General features: G+C 37.1%; 1 protein-coding gene across 6 annotated transcripts in view; it reads left to right on the top strand.

The window, feature by feature from the left end:
• LOC144959345 (thioredoxin domain-containing protein 6-like) overlaps positions 1–5,319 on the top strand; it is a 43,631-nt gene extending 38,312 nt beyond the window's left edge. For all 6 annotated transcript variants that reach the window (XM_078891916.1, XM_078891913.1, XM_078891914.1 and 3 more), the window contains 2 exons: positions 3,012–3,090; positions 3,818–5,319. In XM_078891916.1, coding sequence (XP_078748042.1) covers positions 3,012–3,052 — 41 coding nt within the window. In that variant the 3' untranslated portion in view covers positions 3,053–3,090; positions 3,818–5,319. The remainder of the gene's footprint in view (positions 1–3,011; positions 3,091–3,817) is intronic.
• The last annotated feature ends 11,876 nt before the right edge of the window (positions 5,320–17,195 follow it).

The following is a 17,195-nucleotide window of genomic DNA, read 5'->3' as shown; positions in this document are numbered from 1 at the left end:
GTTTTCTTTAATTTCTATAATAATGTGATTGCGCACTTTGGGAGATAGCTAAATATTATCTGTGCTGTCTGTTTTGTATTTTAAATTCTGATCAACACCCCAGAAAGAAGAAAATCCTATTCTTAAAAATCGACGAAGGAAAGCGTCATTCCTATATAATTTAATTTCTTAGAGAGTGCTATACTATGAGAGAATTTCTAAAATGCATACCAAGGTATAGTCATACTTGGATATGATATATGCTATTGAATATGGTAAGATAAAAAAAAAAAGAATAAGTGGATGGAAAATAATTCTGTTATTTTTTAAAAAATATTATGTGAAATAAGTTGCAATATTATACTGTCCGAATAGTTTAAACCAGAAATGTTGGATTTAGACACAATTTTAGTCGGGTTCGGGCCTTACTTAAACTATATTTTTATCTGACCACCTCCGCTCCAGTGTTAACACGCATCGAACCTGGTTTGTGACGCCAAATCCTCTGAGCTACGAATAGTCAATCTGATTTCTAAGCTAACAGTCAAATACGATCCCAGTTCAGCCATTAAAAAAACCCGGTTATGCTTCTTGCCAGTAAAATCCAGAGAGAAAAAAAAAACACATGCCAAGCTTTCTTTACCCCTTGCCATTATCCGCTTATTTTAAAATTCAATTTACACCTTTTTGTTTTGTTTGTTTGTCTTTGTTTTGTTTTGTTTTTGGTGTTATTTTTGTTTTTGATAACCATAATTTTGCTATGAAAAATATCTATTTTTGTGAACAGGTTCAAATTTAAGCAATTTAACACGAAGAACAAGAATTTGATTTTATAGATGTTGATAACAGCGGCTACTTTTATTGTTGGCTGTTTCTTGACTTCCAGAAGTTGCATCTAAGAAAGCAATGATTGGCGAAAGTGAAAATGAGATCACGCGATCAATTATAAATAAACATTATGCTTTTTTTTTTGTCGTACCCTCTTTATATTTACTTAACAAGTTTATGTTGTTTAACATGATTATGATTCAGGTATATTTTGATTTTTGATATAATCTCCATCAATATTTCTGGACTCACACGATATTCTCATAGGCACTACCTTATTATTTTTAAACTGACTTTATCATATCATTTTTGTACAGCACCTTATTAAGTCTAATTTAATTTTTCTAGTCTCATTCTTTTTCGTGATTTTAAAAATCGTCTTTTTAATTGAGATCTTGTTCAGATTTTTTTTAACTTGTAGTTATAGCATGTATCAAAACAATGCAAAAATACACCTAATTGCTCAGATGGATTTATTTATAGATAACGACAGTCAAGTGGAATTGAAGCTTCGATTTAACCCTCTCCTTACCAGCTATTTTTAGAATTTCCCCCAAAACTTCACACCCACCCAACACAAAAATAGACTTTTCTTACTCAAACAAAATAGTAAGAAGTGCATTCTATACAGAATATTGTTCAGCAAAATGAGCTTACAACACAGTGTTTGGTATTTATCGCTGTAATCAAAGCATTTCTATACATTTTGTGGTGTATAAGAGAAATCAGAATGAGAAAATTGTTGGTTGCATCGTAATGAATGTGACGATTTTCCTGTGGATGGTAAGGAAAGGGTTAATTAACAAACACAGATGAAACACGATTAATGAAACACAAAAGACGAATGAGTGAGTGGGACCCTACACCATCCACCCATCTCTCATTCGTCTTGAGTGTTTCATTAATCGTGTTGTTTGTTTTTTTTGACAAAGGGGAAACCCGAAACGTCCACACCATCTGTGTTTGTTAATGAAATTTAAGCTTCCATTCCCTTTGACTATTGTTATTATTACTTCCATCAACAAAATTTGTAATTAGATAAATGTATAAGGATTTTTGCTTTGTTCTGGGAAACGTTCACTCAAATCGATGCAATGCGAGGAAAATTTCTCTTCAGAAAGTCAAAATCCTAGTCAAAGTATTTTTACTTAATTTAAATCTCGTCAAAATTTCGAAAAAAATGAGGATTATTATTATTATTATTATTATTATTATTATTATTATTATTATTATTATTATTATTATTATATTATTATTATTATTATTATTATTAATTATTATTATTATTATTATTATTATTATTATTATTATTATATATTATATTATATTATTATTTTTTTTTTTATTATTTTTTTTTTTACTTTATTATTGTTTTTTTATTATTATTATTTATTATTATTATTATTATTATTATTATTATTATATTATTATTATTATTATTATTATTATTATTATTACTATTATTATTATTATTATTATTATTATTATTATTATTATTATTATTAATAATAATAATAATAATAATAATAATAATAATAATATATTATTATTATTATTATAATTTTGGATAAAAGCTTCAAAATCTGCTTAACAATTGAAATGGGTTTCATTCAAAAAGCCAATTTTTAAATGCTTTGTTGGGTCAATTTTGTGTGCATTGAATTTATTGCTTATGAAGCAGCATTTGGTTGGAATCTTGATTTGTTTGATGAATTTCCATGATTTTCTGGTATCCCTTTTTGTTTCCAAGTTTCTCTCTATCTTTTTTTTATGTATTATTTACATAAGAAAACAAATATAATCATAATTCAAACCTATGATACGGTTATATAAATGATTACATAATGAACTTAAGATCTTTAATTGAAATATGTTAACTTTTGATAGTTAAAAATATTTCTGATACGTTTTGGTGTGTGATTTGTATTAATAATTTTCCTTTAATGAAATAAATAGTTTATTATAAGACGTGTTTTATAATTATTCAAGACAGGCTTATTGGTGATGTGACTATTTTTGTGATGAATGAAAACTATCCGAGAAAAGTTTTTAAATCAAATTAGCTATTAATTGTGAATTTGTTTCACTTTTAAAGAAGATTTTCAATTACCAAAATAATGTGCACAGGCCTATTATGTTTGTGGGTCTTTTTATTTCAAATTCATTACGTTCATTCATGTGTTCTTTGATTTGATTTCCATCAGGCGACGCTACTACAACGGATCAGCCCACAACTGAGTCATAAAGAAAGATGATAGCACGATGGAATCACCAGTATTATCGGTAGGTAAATAGGTAGATGTTTAGGTTGGCAGATAGTCAGAATTTTTATTGAGAAAATTTAGGTTAAAGTAAGGAAGATTTGTATGATACATTATCGCCAGGTAAAGCTAAGAAGAACACGAGAAAAAAAATTCATCTAAAAACTTAAGCCTTCCTTAATGTCTGTAGTTTTGTAGTAGGAAGCGTCGATGGGTTTATATATGAACTAAAGAAAACAAAGGAAAGACCATCTGGTGGAAGAATTGAGCGAAAATTTGTGCATTAGAAAATTGAAATTTAAAAAGCAGCTGAATTTTGTTTTAATTTTTTTATTTCAAAAATATTTACAAAATTAAATTATGGAGATGTAATCTATTTTCCGTTTCAGTCTTTGAAAAACATTGGAGAATATATCCCTAATTTTACTTGGACAATTTCTGCCTTTTATATTTTACCGTTTTATGCAGGAAAATAATATTTTGAATCTCAAGAATCGAACTAAAATGTTTCATATTGCCTTATTAATGAGACTTGAAATACCTTTTGCACTACATACAATATTTTGTGAAAAACCTGGGGAGACTCTAGATGAAAAAAAAAAACAGCATAATTTCAAATGGATTTTTTTTTTCTCTTTCATTGCTTATTTCATGTTTCGTCATTGAGACCTTTACTATATTATTACTGTGCATGATTTTTAAGACTCGTCAATATTTTAGAAAACAAAAATTGATTGTTTTAATTGCAGAAACATAATCATTCGACCAAAAGTGACAAGCAAGAGGCAACAGGCGAAACAGCAACATCAAAACAACAAGATCTGGTGATTTCGAGTTCAGGCAGCATCAAACTTTTCGAGTAGATGGGGAATTTTTAGAAGATTTTTTTTTTCTTGAAATCAATGTCCAATTGGAGGGACTTTAAAGGACAATGAGGATATCTGATAATTTTTTTTTCAAAGTTCATCTGTTTGCTTTATCTACTAACTTTGACAACAAAAGAAGTCCAAGCCAAGTTTCTGTCAGCACACAATGTCAGTGCCTCGTGTTAAACCATACAATCTTTTTTTTTAAATGAATGATCTTGAAACATATAAGGTCTCATATTATATATTTTGTTAAAAACTGATTTCAAGTAAGTTTTGTTCAAAACAAAATATCCCACTTGTCCTTTAAACCGATCAATTAAATCTTGATTTTGAAATTTAATGTATCGGCTCTTTACTGTCATTAAACCTTTCTCCGTCATAAACGCTACTTAATGTTTTTGAAAAGACAAAGTATACAAAACTTAACATCGACAATAGATAAACTTGCCCAGAAAGACCTTGATATAATTTTGGACACCTTTTAACTTTTGGAATTAAAACTTTTATGAGGTCGATTATGACCTGCCACAATAGATTTTAATTTACAAGAAAATATATTAAAGGAATAAATTGTGACCATTCGCCTCAAAACGGTATTTAGTCGGGTTTGTTAAGATTTTGAAAATTTAATTTATAGCCAGAAATATTAGACTTGTTTTGAGTTTATATGATTTATTGAGGTGAATGGTGACCATATTTTATGGTGCGAATGCCAACAATTTATATTTTTGACCAGTTTAACATTAAATTCGGCTTTTAAGCATGTGGTTCGTTCCGACAGAATACCGTTTTGAGACGATGGGTCACAATTTATCCACAAATGGATGAATACAACTGATCTCTATCATCATATACTGATAATAACAAATATAAAAGGGAGGATATCATATTCCCCTTTTTTATTATTATGAAAAAAAGTGGCGATTATTTGAGTTGAATATATTATAAAATTGATCGTCAGGGTTGTGGTGGTTTTTTTTTTTTTTTAATGAATACATCATATAGAAACAAATAAATCTGAACCCTATTAATTGCATAAAAATGAAACATCATAATATGTGTTGTCTCTTATACTGAAAGAAGGGAATTGAAAATGTTATTGAGGTATATTTAGTTTATTAAAAGAGGTGTTTGCAATAAAGAACTATCAACATTTAAAAAAAAAATGAAATCCGTCCATTAAATCTGTGATAAATTTTAAAACCTTATTTCCATTACTATACACGAAATTGAATACAGTATAATATATTTTATTTTATGAGATGGGAAAAAAATATTAAAAAATTGATCTTAAATCTTTATTTTCCATCATGCTGCTTGATTATATATTTGTACAAAGCTTTTATGGAATGTTGAATGCAAATAAATTATTGACACCTGAACAATCTTTGCTTTGTTTTTACAGTCCATAATAATGAACTAAGAAGCGATAAGTAATTTATTTGTTATATCCGGACCTATTATACATGGGCTTCCCTGTAATTTATCTGTTATATCTGGACCAGTCATACATGGGTTCCATTGTAATTTATATATTTGTTATATCCGGACCTATTATACACGGGCTTCCCTGTAATTTATCTGTTATATCTGGACCAGTCATACATGGGTTCCATTGTAATTTATATATTTGTTATATCCGGACCTATTATACACGGGCTTCCCTGTAATTTATCTGTTATATCTGGACCAGCCATACATGGGTTCCATTGTAATTTATATATTTGTTATATCCGGGCCTATTATACATGGGCTTCCCTGTAATTTATCTGTTATATCTGGACCAGTCATACATGGGTTCCATTGTAATTTATATATTTGTTATATCCGGACCTATTATACACGGGCTTCCCTGTAATTTATCTGTTATATCTGGACCAGCCATACATGGGTTCCATTGTAATTTATATATTTGTTATATCCGGGCCTATTATACACGGGTTTCCCTGTAATTTATCTGTTATTTCTGGACCAGTCATACACGGGCTTCCCTGTAATTTACCTGTTATATCCAGACCTGTTATACATGAGTTCCACTGTAATTTCTATGCAGGAGAAGGAGACACACTTTATTGCCATAGTATCAAAGAAAAGACAAAAAGAAAACAGTTTCCAAATACGTAAATACGGCATCAGTAGCTTAACAATACGGTGTCTAGTTAGTATTGCCACAACGGGTTTATATTGTGGTCAAGGCCAGATGGTTGACAATGATCACAAACATTATAGTACCCGTGATGTGTCTTTTGTTCTACACGGCCTGCTAGGAGAATAAAAGCGTTGTGAGTGGCATTGAGCACGGTAAGCTCATGGAAATGCTCTATATGAATGTTCACATTTATTATTTATTAAAATAGTTTGTATTGGGAATTTTTTGAAAAATAAAGAGAGAGAGAGAGAGAGAGAGAGAGAGAGAGAGAGAGAGAGAGAGAGAGAGAGAGAGAGAGAGAGAGAGAGAGAGGTTTGCTTGTTTGTCTGTTTGTTTTTAATGGTTTTACGGCGTTTGCGAGACATTTAGGTCATTTCAGCGCCAGTAAAAAGACAGAAGATGGAATAGTAAAAAATAATAATCTAGATTTACAATCAAAGCATCCAAGAATATGTAAGACAAAGGGGAAAGCAAATATGGGTTGGACGTAGATTCCAAGAGCAAACTATCAATTTGCTTTCTTTGAGATCATCTAAAAGTCCATCCAGACACAAGCAAAGGATCCCACCAAGTGGAACACACTCAAATGTTTGCAAAACCTGATATTCAAAACTAACAAATAAAAAATAGTGCAGTACATAACAGAAGATTTATCAAGAAGAAAAATCAACTTCCATAACTTATACTTATACAACAGAACAAACCAAGTAATCTCATTCTAAGACAATGTCAGAGAGCAACTCGGATAACAGATAGAGAGTGACAGAAGACCTAGCAAATGTCCTCCTGCTCACCATTGGAGGTCAGAAGTCCCCACCCAGAGAGAGAGAGAGGGAGACTTAAATTTTGCAGTGACGTCGGAACGTCACCTGCCTGGGGAAGAGAAAAGACTCCGAGAACACACACAATCCTTCCATGTCGTGTTTGACCATCGTTAACATAAAGCCTGACATAAGAACCCTCTAGGACGGCAGTTTGACGTCATTTTTTAGGTTTGTGTAGCGTCTTGTGAGTTGTCGTTAGTAGAGCTCAAGGAAACAAGTTATTTCATTGGTTTAACTATTGAATACAACTCACGATTTGTTTTCTTTTGTGGCAAAAGACTGGCATTTTGTCAGGCTATATAACTTTACGATGGCTACCACTTCACGATTAACCTTCAACATTAGAACAAAAAAAAGCTGACGCAACCACAAACGACGAAACTCTTAGTTCGCACCGTAACATCTCTCATGGATGGACACAGTAATAGCTGTAGTAGTCTACATATTTATTATATTGTTTGCTTGTTTGGTCGGGTATTGAGCGTCGTTTCTGGTTTAATACTAACATCCTGCACGTGAGTGCGCATTTCGTCGTAGAAGTAGAAGTAAAAGAAGCAGTAATTATTTCATTGATCAGTTAATTTTGTCAGAATTCCTGATTAGTTCTTCGGGCTTTTAATCACAGGTAGAATTTCACTCGGATCTTAAGACTAAGCAATACTGTCTTTTATAAACGCGACTTGTATTTGTGGAATTTGACTTTTTAAACAAATTTAATGGCATAAAATCTCGGGTGAGGTGGGGAGGGGGGGAGGGGGGGGGGGGCATTATTTTCAGTGATTTTTTTTTTTTTTTTTTTTTTGCTTTTTTTTGTATTGTTTTGTTTTGCTTTTTTTTTTTTTATTTTGCTGGGAGGATGTTTGGGGTTTTATAATTTTATTTGCTTTGTTTACTTTGTTTGGGATTTTTTTGTGTGTGTTTTGTTTGGTTGTTTGTTTTTGTTTTGTTTTATTTGTTTTTTTGTTGTTGTTGTTGTTGTTGTTGTTTTTTGTTTTTTGTTTTTTTGGTACACATTTGACGGCCAGTTTTTACGACCTTACTCGATATGATAACAATTACATTTAAAACTTAACGATGAAATATTCATGGCGTAACATTAAGCCTGAGCTTATGGAAAGCACAAGAAAAATAAGAATAATAATTAGAATTCAAGTTAGAAATGTTATATTCCAAGGCTTGACTCCGTTAATTTAAAAAAAAACTTAAAATAACATTTTCCATGACACAAGTTATTATCCCCAATACTGTGCTAAATCTAATCACAAACTGAAAACGGAGTGGCTATTCGTCAGTACTGACCCCCAGGCGCTGGCACCTGCGGGTCAGTGGCACCGGCGTCTGGGGGTCAGTACTGACTAATACTATTACTAGTACTTTTTAATTCAGAAAAGTGAGTGGAGCAGGCACTTATGTTGGTAACAACAAGATATGAAGTGAATAGAAAAGTGCCAGAAGACAATAGAGAATAAAAATTTTTCGCGGCGGTGGTGGGGTTTGAACCTGCGACCTTATTGGTACGACAACTCCGCCTGGCAGGTGAGAGCGTGGCTCTACCGTGTGAGCTATCCACGAACACAAAAATATTCGTTTCAAACTCAAAGTCATTACTAGATCCCTCTCTCACCCACTTCTTGAGACCGCCGATTCGTTCGTACACCACCATCGCGAATAATTTTGACCAGCAGTTAAGCTTAATAGCCAATATTCTCAACACAAACATATAACATAGAAACGATTGAGACATTGAGTATGCTCCGGTGTATGGGGTGAATTTTTAATTCAGAAAAGTGAGTGGAGCAGGCACTTATGTTGGTAACAACAAGATATGAAGTGAATAGAAAAGTGCCAGAAGACAATAGAGAATAAAATTTTTTTTTTTGTTGTCGGAGTTGTCGTACCAATAAGGTCGCAGGTTCAAACCCCACCACCGCCGCGAAAAATTTTTATTCTCTATTGTCTTCTGGCACTTTTCTATTCACTTCATATCTTGTTGTTACCAACATAAGTGCCTGCTCCACTCACTTTTCTGAATTAAAAATTCACCCCATACACCGGAGCATACTCAATGTCTCAATCGTTTCTATGTTATATGTTTGTGTTGAGAATATTGGCTATTAAGCTTAACTGCTGGTCAAAATTATTCGCGATGGTGGTGTACGAACGAATCGGCGGTCTCAAGAAGTGGGTGAGAGAGGGATCTAGTAATGACTTTGAGTTTGAAACGAATATTTTTGTGTTCGTGGATAGCTCACACGGTAGAGCCACGCTCTCACCTGCCAGGCGGAGTTGTCGTACCAATAAGGTCGCAGGTTCAAACCCCACCACCGCCGCGAAAAATTTTTATTCTCTATTGTCTTCTGGCACTTTTCTATTCACTTCATATCTTGTTGTTACCAACATAAGTGCCTGCTCCACTCACTTTTCTGAATTAAAAATTCACCCCATACACCGGAGCATACTCAATGTCTCAATCGTTTCTATGTTATATGTTTGTGTTGAGAATATTGGCTATTAAGCTTAACTGCTGGTCAAAATTATTCGCGATGGTGGTGTACGAACGAATCGGCGGTCTCAAGAAGTGGGTGAGAGAGGGATCTAGTAATGACTTTGAGTTTGAAACGAATATTTTTGTGTTCGTGGATAGCTCACACGGTAGAGCCACGCTCTCACCTGCCAGGCGGAGTTGTCGTACCAATAAGGTCGCAGGTTCAAACCCCACCACCGCCGCGAAAAATTTTTATTCTCTATTGTCTTCTGGCACTTTTCTATTCACTTCATATCTTGTTGTTACCAACATAAGTGCCTGCTCCACTCACTTTTCTGAATTAAAAATTCACCCCATACACCGGAGCATACTCAATGTCTCAATCGTTTCTATGTTATATGTTTGTGTTGAGAATATTGGCTATTAAGCTTAACTGCTGGTCAAAATTATTCGCGATGGTGGTGTACGAACGAATCGGCGGTCTCAAGAAGTGGGTGAGAGAGGGATCTAGTAATGACTTTGAGTTTGAAACGAATATTTTTGTGTTCGTGGATAGCTCACACGGTAGAGCCACGCTCTCACCTGCCAGGCGGAGTTGTCGTACCAATAAGGTCGCAGGTTCAAACCCCACCACCGCCGCGAAAAAATTTTTATTCTCTATTGTCTTCTGGCACTTTTCTATTCACTTCATATCTTGTTGTTACCAACATAAGTGCCTGCTCCACTCACTTTTCTGAATTAAAAATTCACCCCATACACCGGAGCATACCCAATGTCTCAATCGTTTCTATGTTATATGTTTGTGTTGAGAATATTGGCTATTAAGCTTAACTGCTGGTCAAAATTATTCGCGATGGTGGTGTACGAACGAATCGGCGGTCTCAAGAAGTGGGTGAGAGAGGGATCTAGTAATGACTTTGAGTTTGAAACGAATATTTTTGTGTTCGTGGATAGCTCACACGGTAGAGCCACGCTCTCACCTGCCAGGCGGAGTTGTCGTACCAATAAGGTCGCAGGTTCAAACCCCACCACCGCCGCGAAAATTTTTATTCTCTATTGTCTTCTGGCACTTTTCTATTCACTTCATATCTTGTTGTTACCAACATAAGTGCCTGCTCCACTCACTTTTCTGAATTAAAAATTCACCCCATACACCGGAGCATACTCAATGTCTCAATCGTTTCTATGTTATATGTTTGTGTTGAGAATATTGGCTATTAAGCTTAACTGCTGGTCAAAATTATTCGCGATGGTGGTGTACGAACGAATCGGCGGTCTCAAGAAGTGGGTGAGAGAGGGATCTAGTAATGACTTTGAGTTTGAAACGAATATTTTTGTGTTCGTGGATAGCTCACACGGTAGAGCCACGCTCTCACCTGCCAGGCGGAGTTGTCGTACCAATAAGGTCGCAGGTTCAAACCCCACCACCGCCGCGAAAAATTTTTATTCTCTATTGTCTTCTGGCACTTTTCTATTCACTTCATATCTTGTTGTTACCAACATAAGTGCCTGCTCCACTCACTTTTCTGAATTAAAAATTCACCCCATACACCGGAGCATACTCAATGTCTCAATCGTTTCTATGTTATATGTTTGTGTTGAGAATATTGGCTATTAAGCTTAACTGCTGGTCAAAATTATTCGCGATGGTGGTGTACGAACGAATCGGCGGTCTCAAGAAGTGGGTGAGAGAGGGATCTAGTAATGACTTTGAGTTTGAAACGAATATTTTGTGTTCGTGGATAGCTCACACGGTAGAGCCACGCTCTCACCTGCCAGGCGGAGTTGTCGTACCAATAAGGTCGCAGGTTCAAACCCCACCACCGCCGCGAAAAATTTTTATTCTCTATTGTCTTCTGGCACTTTTCTATTCACTTCATATCTTGTTGTTACCAACATAAGTGCCTGCTCCACTCACTTTTCTGAATTAAAAATTCACCCCATACACCGGAGCATACTCAATGTCTCAATCGTTTCTATGTTATATGTTTGTGTTGAGAATATTGGCTATTAAGCTTAACTGCTGGTCAAAATTATTCGCGATGGTGGTGTACGAACGAATCGGCGGTCTCAAGAAGTGGGTGAGAGAGGGATCTAGTAATGACTTTGAGTTTGAAACGAATATTTTTGTGTTTCGTGGATAGCTCACACGGTAGAGCCACGCTCTCACCTGCCAGGCGGAGTTGTCGTACCAATAAGGTCGCAGGTTCAAACCCCACCACCGCCGCGAAAAATTTTTATTCTCTATTGTCTTCTGGCACTTTTCTATTCACTTCATATCTTGTTATTACTAGTACTGATGCCAATTGGTCAGTTCTGACCTGGCCACGGGCGTTGACGGTACCAAAATTATGGAAAAATGCCATTTTAAAAAATAACTTGCTCTACGACAAATAAATCAGCATTCCTGTCCCATACTAGTCGCAGGGAAGCCCTTGTTTTCACTAAATTTTTTTGTCGGTTTACGTGAGAGTGAGATTTGTTTAATAAATATATCAATTAATTAAACAAGTGAAATTGTCAAATCCTGAGAAAAAGACCAAATTTGGTGTTGAAACGCCAAACTGGAAGCCCTATATTTCGGTTCATCCAACGCGCATGCTCACTGCACTGATGCGTGGCGCCAGAACTGAAAGTGAAAGCTCTTTCATTGTCTCGTCTTTCTTCATTCCAGTCATTTGAAATTCGGCTTGCTCGCATCTTACTGAGACAGGAAAAGTAGAAAACGGTAAGGGCTGCCTGAAGCCGGTGATCGTAAAATACTGACGAAAGAGTGAAAATGAAAGGCTTCGTATGGGAACAAAACAGACAATGGACGTTTCGGGTACAAACCCTTCATCAGCACAACAATACACAAATAAACGTGGAAAACAAATAAAATATAATGAAAAATAACTTGTATCGTCTGTACTCAATGGTGGTTGCAGTATGAATGAAATGTTAGCGTGGGTAGAGGATAGGGTGCCCCAGGGGGTGAATGATTGATAAGAAAAGGTCAGCGTCAGGGAACAGAACCTTCCAGAAAATAATGGAAGATAAAAGACATATAAGTGGTGGTAGTAGTAGTAGTAGTAATAGTAGTAGCAGTAGTGATAGTAGTAGTAGTAGTAGTAAGTAGTAGAAAGCTGTAGTGAAACAGTAGGGGGCGAGGTGAAAAAAGTCACGGCGGAGGTGGGGTTGGGAGGGGGGGGTGGGTGTTGAATGAACGAAGGTCGAATCTTCGCGAAGGAAATACGAACGGTCGGATGGTGTGCGATGTGATAGTAAAGTGGAATATAGATAGATAACTATGCGATTACGTGCTCTCTGTGTGGGATTGCTTACGTTGGTGAGACCGGAAAGAGGCTGGGTGACAGATTCGTGCAGCACTTGCGCGACATATCGAACTGTGCAGACACTTCAATCTGCCGGACTACTGCGATGTACAGCGTGTGTGTGTGTGTGTGTGTGTGTGTGTGTGTGTGTTTAGTTTTTGCCATTCGGACACTTCCACCCGCCGACTTAGGGAAACTCACCTGATCAAGTCGTTGGGAACGCTGACTCCACGCGGACTCAACTCCAGGATTGACCACCACTAACCTCCACTTCGTATCCCGCTGAGCAACCACCTCTTAGTCAATACTATCTTTGAGCCTTTTCGATGTAAAAAGCTCTTTCATTGCCCCTTTTCCTTTCTTCATTCCAGTCTTTTGAAATTCGGCTTGCTCCCCTTTCTTACTAAAGACGGAAAAAAGTAGAAAACGGTAAGGGCTGCCTGAACCCGGGTTTAAACCCGAAAAATTTATACGAAAGAGTGAAAATAAAAGGGGCTTGTAGGGGAACAAAACAGCAATGGACTTTTTCGGGTAAAAAACCCTTCACTTCATATCTTGTTGTTACCAACATAAGTGCCTGCTCCACTCACTTTTCTGAATTAAAAATTCACCCCATACACCGGAGCATACTCAATGTCTCAATCGTTTCTATGTTATATGTTTGTGTTGAGAATATTGGCTATTAAGCTTAACTGCTGGTCAAAATTATTCGCGATGGTGGTGTACGAACGAATCGGCGGTCTCAAGAAGTGGGTGAGAGAGGGATCTAGTAATGACTTTGAGTTTGAAACGAATATTTTTGTGTTCGTGGATAGCTCACACGGTAGAGCCACGCTCTCACCTGCCAGGCGGAGTTGTCGTACCAATAAGGTCGCAGGTTCAAACCCCACCACCGCCGCGAAAAAATTTTTATTCTCTATTGTCTTCTGGCACTTTTCTATTCACTTCATATCTTGTTGTTACCAACATAAGTGCCTGCTCCACTCACTTTTCTGAATTAAAAATTCACCCCATACACCGGAGCATACTCAATGTCTCAATCGTTTCTATGTTATATGTTTGTGTTGAGAATATTGGCTATTAAGCTTAACTGCTGGTCAAAATTATTCGCGATGGTGGTGTACGAACGAATCGGCGGTCTCAAGAAGTGGTGAGAGAGGGATCTAGTAATGACTTTGAGTTTGAAACGAATATTTTTGTGTTCGTGGATAGCTCACACGGTAGAGCCACGCTCTCACCTGCCAGGCGGAGTTGTCGTACCAATAAGGTCGCAGGTTCAAACCCCACCACCGCCGCGAAAAAAATTTTTATTCTCTATTGTCTTCTGGCACTTTTCTATTCACTTCATATCTTGTTGTTACCAACATAAGTGCCTGCTCCACTCACTTTTCTGAATTAAAAATTCACCCCATACACCGGAGCATACCCAATGTCTCAATCGTTTCTATGTTATATGTTTGTGTTGAGAATATTGGCTATTAAGCTTAACTGCTGGTCAAAATTATTCGCGATGGTGGTGTACGAACGAATCGGCGGTCTCAAGAAGTGGGTGAGAGAGGGATCTAGTAATGACTTTGAGTTTGAAACGAATATTTTTGTGTTCGTGGATAGCTCACACGGTAGAGCCACGCTCTCACCTGCCAGGCGGAGTTGTCGTACCAATAAGGTCGCAGGTTCAAACCCCACCACCGCCGCGAAAAATTTTTATTCTCTATTGTCTTCTGGCACTTTTCTATTCACTTCATATCTTGTTGTTACCAACATAAGTGCCTGCTCCACTCACTTTTCTGAATTAAAAATTCACCCCATACACCGGAGCATACTCAATGTCTCAATCGTTTCTATGTTATATGTTTGTGTTGAGAATATTGGCTATTAAGCTTAACTGCTGGTCAAAATTATTCGCGATGGTGGTGTACGAACGAATCGGCGGTCTCAAGAAGTGGGTGAGAGAGGGATCTAGTAATGACTTTGAGTTTGAAACGAATATTTTTGTGTTCGTGGATAGCTCACACGGTAGAGCCACGCTCTCACCTGCCAGGCGGAGTTGTCGTACCAATAAGGTCGCAGGTTCAAACCCCACCACCGCCGCGAAAAATTTTTATTCTCTATTGTCTTCTGGCACTTTTCTATTCACTTCATATCTTGTTGTTACCAACATAAGTGCCTGCTCCACTCACTTTTCTGAATTAAAAATTCACCCCATACACCGGAGCATACTCAATGTCTCAATCGTTTCTATGTTATATGTTTGTGTTGAGAATATTGGCTATTAAGCTTAACTGCTGGTCAAAATTATTCGCGATGGTGGTGTACGAACGAATCGGCGGTCTCAAGAAGTGGGTGAGAGAGGGATCTAGTAATGACTTTGAGTTTGAAACGAATATTTTTGTGTTCGTGGATAGCTCACACGGTAGAGCCACGCTCTCACCTGCCAGGCGGAGTTGTCGTACCAATAAGGTCGCAGGTTCAAACCCCACCACCGCCGCGAAAAATTTTTATTCTCTATTGTCTTCTGGCACTTTTCTATTCACTTCATATCTTGTTGTTACCAACATAAGTGCCTGCTCCACTCACTTTTCTGAATTAAAAATTCACCCCATACACCGGAGCATACTCAATGTCTCAATCGTTTCTATGTTATATGTTTGTGTTGAGAATATTGGCTATTAAGCTTAACTGCTGGTCAAAATTATTCGCGATGGTGGTGTACGAACGAATCGGCGGTCTCAAGAAGTGGGTGAGAGAGGGATCTAGTAATGACTTTGAGTTTGAAACGAATATTTTTGTGTTCGTGGATAGCTCACACGGTAGAGCCACGCTCTCACCTGCCAGGCGGAGTTGTCGTACCAATAAGGTCGCAGGTTCAAACCCCACCACCGCCGCGAAAAATTTTTATTCTCTATTGTCTTCTGGCACTTTTCTATTCACTTCATATCTTGTTATTACTAGTACTGATGCCAATTGGTCAGTTCTGACCTGGCCACGGGCGTTGACGGTACCAAAATTATGGAAAAATGCCATTTTAAAAAATAACTTGCTCTACGACAAATAAATCAGCAATTCCTGTCCCATACTAGTCGCAGGGAAGCCCTTGTTTTCACTAAATTTTTTTGTCGGTTTACGTGAGAGTGAGATTTGTTTAATAAATATATCAATTAATTAAACAAGTGAAATTGTCAAATCCTGAGAAAAAGACCAAATTTGGTGTTGAAACGCCAAACTGGAAGCCCTATATTTCGGTTCATCCAACGCGCATGCTCACTGCACTGATGCGTGGCGCCAGAACTGAAAGTGAAAGCTCTTTCATTGTCTCGTCTTTCTTCATTCCAGTCATTTGAAATTCGGCTTGCTCGCATCTTACTGAGACAGGAAAAGTAGAAAACGGTAAGGGCTGCCTGAAGCCGGTGATCGTAAAATACTGACGAAAGAGTGAAAATGAAAGGCTTCGTATGGGAACAAAACAGACAATGGACGTTTCGGGTACAAACCCTTCATCAGCACAACAATACACAAATAAACGTGGAAAACAAATAAAATATAATGAAAAATAACTTGTATCGTCTGTACTCAATGGTGGTTGCAGTATGAATGAAATGTTAGCGTGGGTAGAGGATAGGGTGCCCCAGGGGGGTGAATGATTGATAAGAAAAGGTCAGCGTCAGGGAACAGAACCTTCCAGAAAATAATGGAAGATAAAAGACATATAAGTGGTGGTAGTAGTAGTAGTAGTAATAGTAGTAGCAGTAGTGATAGTAGTAGTAGTAGTAGTAAGTAGTAGAAAGCTGTAGTGAAACAGTAGGGGGCGAGGTGAAAAAGTCACGGCGGAGGTGGGGTTGGGAGGGGGGGGGGTGTTGAATGAACGAAGGTCGAATCTTCGCGAAGGAAATACGAACGGTCGGATGGTTGGCGATGTGATAGTAAAGTGGAATATAGATAGATAACTATGCGATTACGTGCTCTCTGTGTGGGATTGCTTACGTTGGTGAGACCGGAAAGAGGCTGGGTGACAGATTCGTGCAGCACTTGCGCGACATATCGAACTGTGCAGACACTTCAATCTGCCGGACTACTGCGATGTACAGCGTGTTGTGTGTTGTGTGTGTGTGTTGGTTAGTTTTTGCCATTCGGACACTCCACCCGCCGACTTAGGGAACTCACCTGATCAAGTCTTTGGAACGCTGACTCCACGCGACTCACTCCAGATTGACCACCACTAACCTCCACTTCGTATCCGCTGAGCAACCACTCTATCAATACTATCTTGAGCCTTTCGATGTCAACGTCACCCATATTCATAACCACTGCGCTCTTACTGCGCACTACAGCTACTGCTGCTGCTACATACTACTACTACTACTTCTACCACCACTACTACTACTACTACTACTACTACTACTACTACTACACTACTACTACTACACCACCACCACTACTACTTCTACTACTACTACTACTACTACTACTACTACTACTACTACTACTA

The sequence above is a fragment of the Berghia stephanieae genome, chromosome 13, assembly GCF_034508935.2.
Source record: "Berghia stephanieae isolate SIO BIC M18660-M18661 chromosome 13, UCSD_Bste_1.3, whole genome shotgun sequence".
In the NCBI taxonomy this organism is placed as follows: Eukaryota; Metazoa; Mollusca; class Gastropoda; order Nudibranchia; family Aeolidiidae; genus Berghia; species Berghia stephanieae.
The sequence above is the reverse complement of the archived record's forward strand: the minus strand, read 5'-3'. Positions and strand labels throughout refer to the sequence as shown.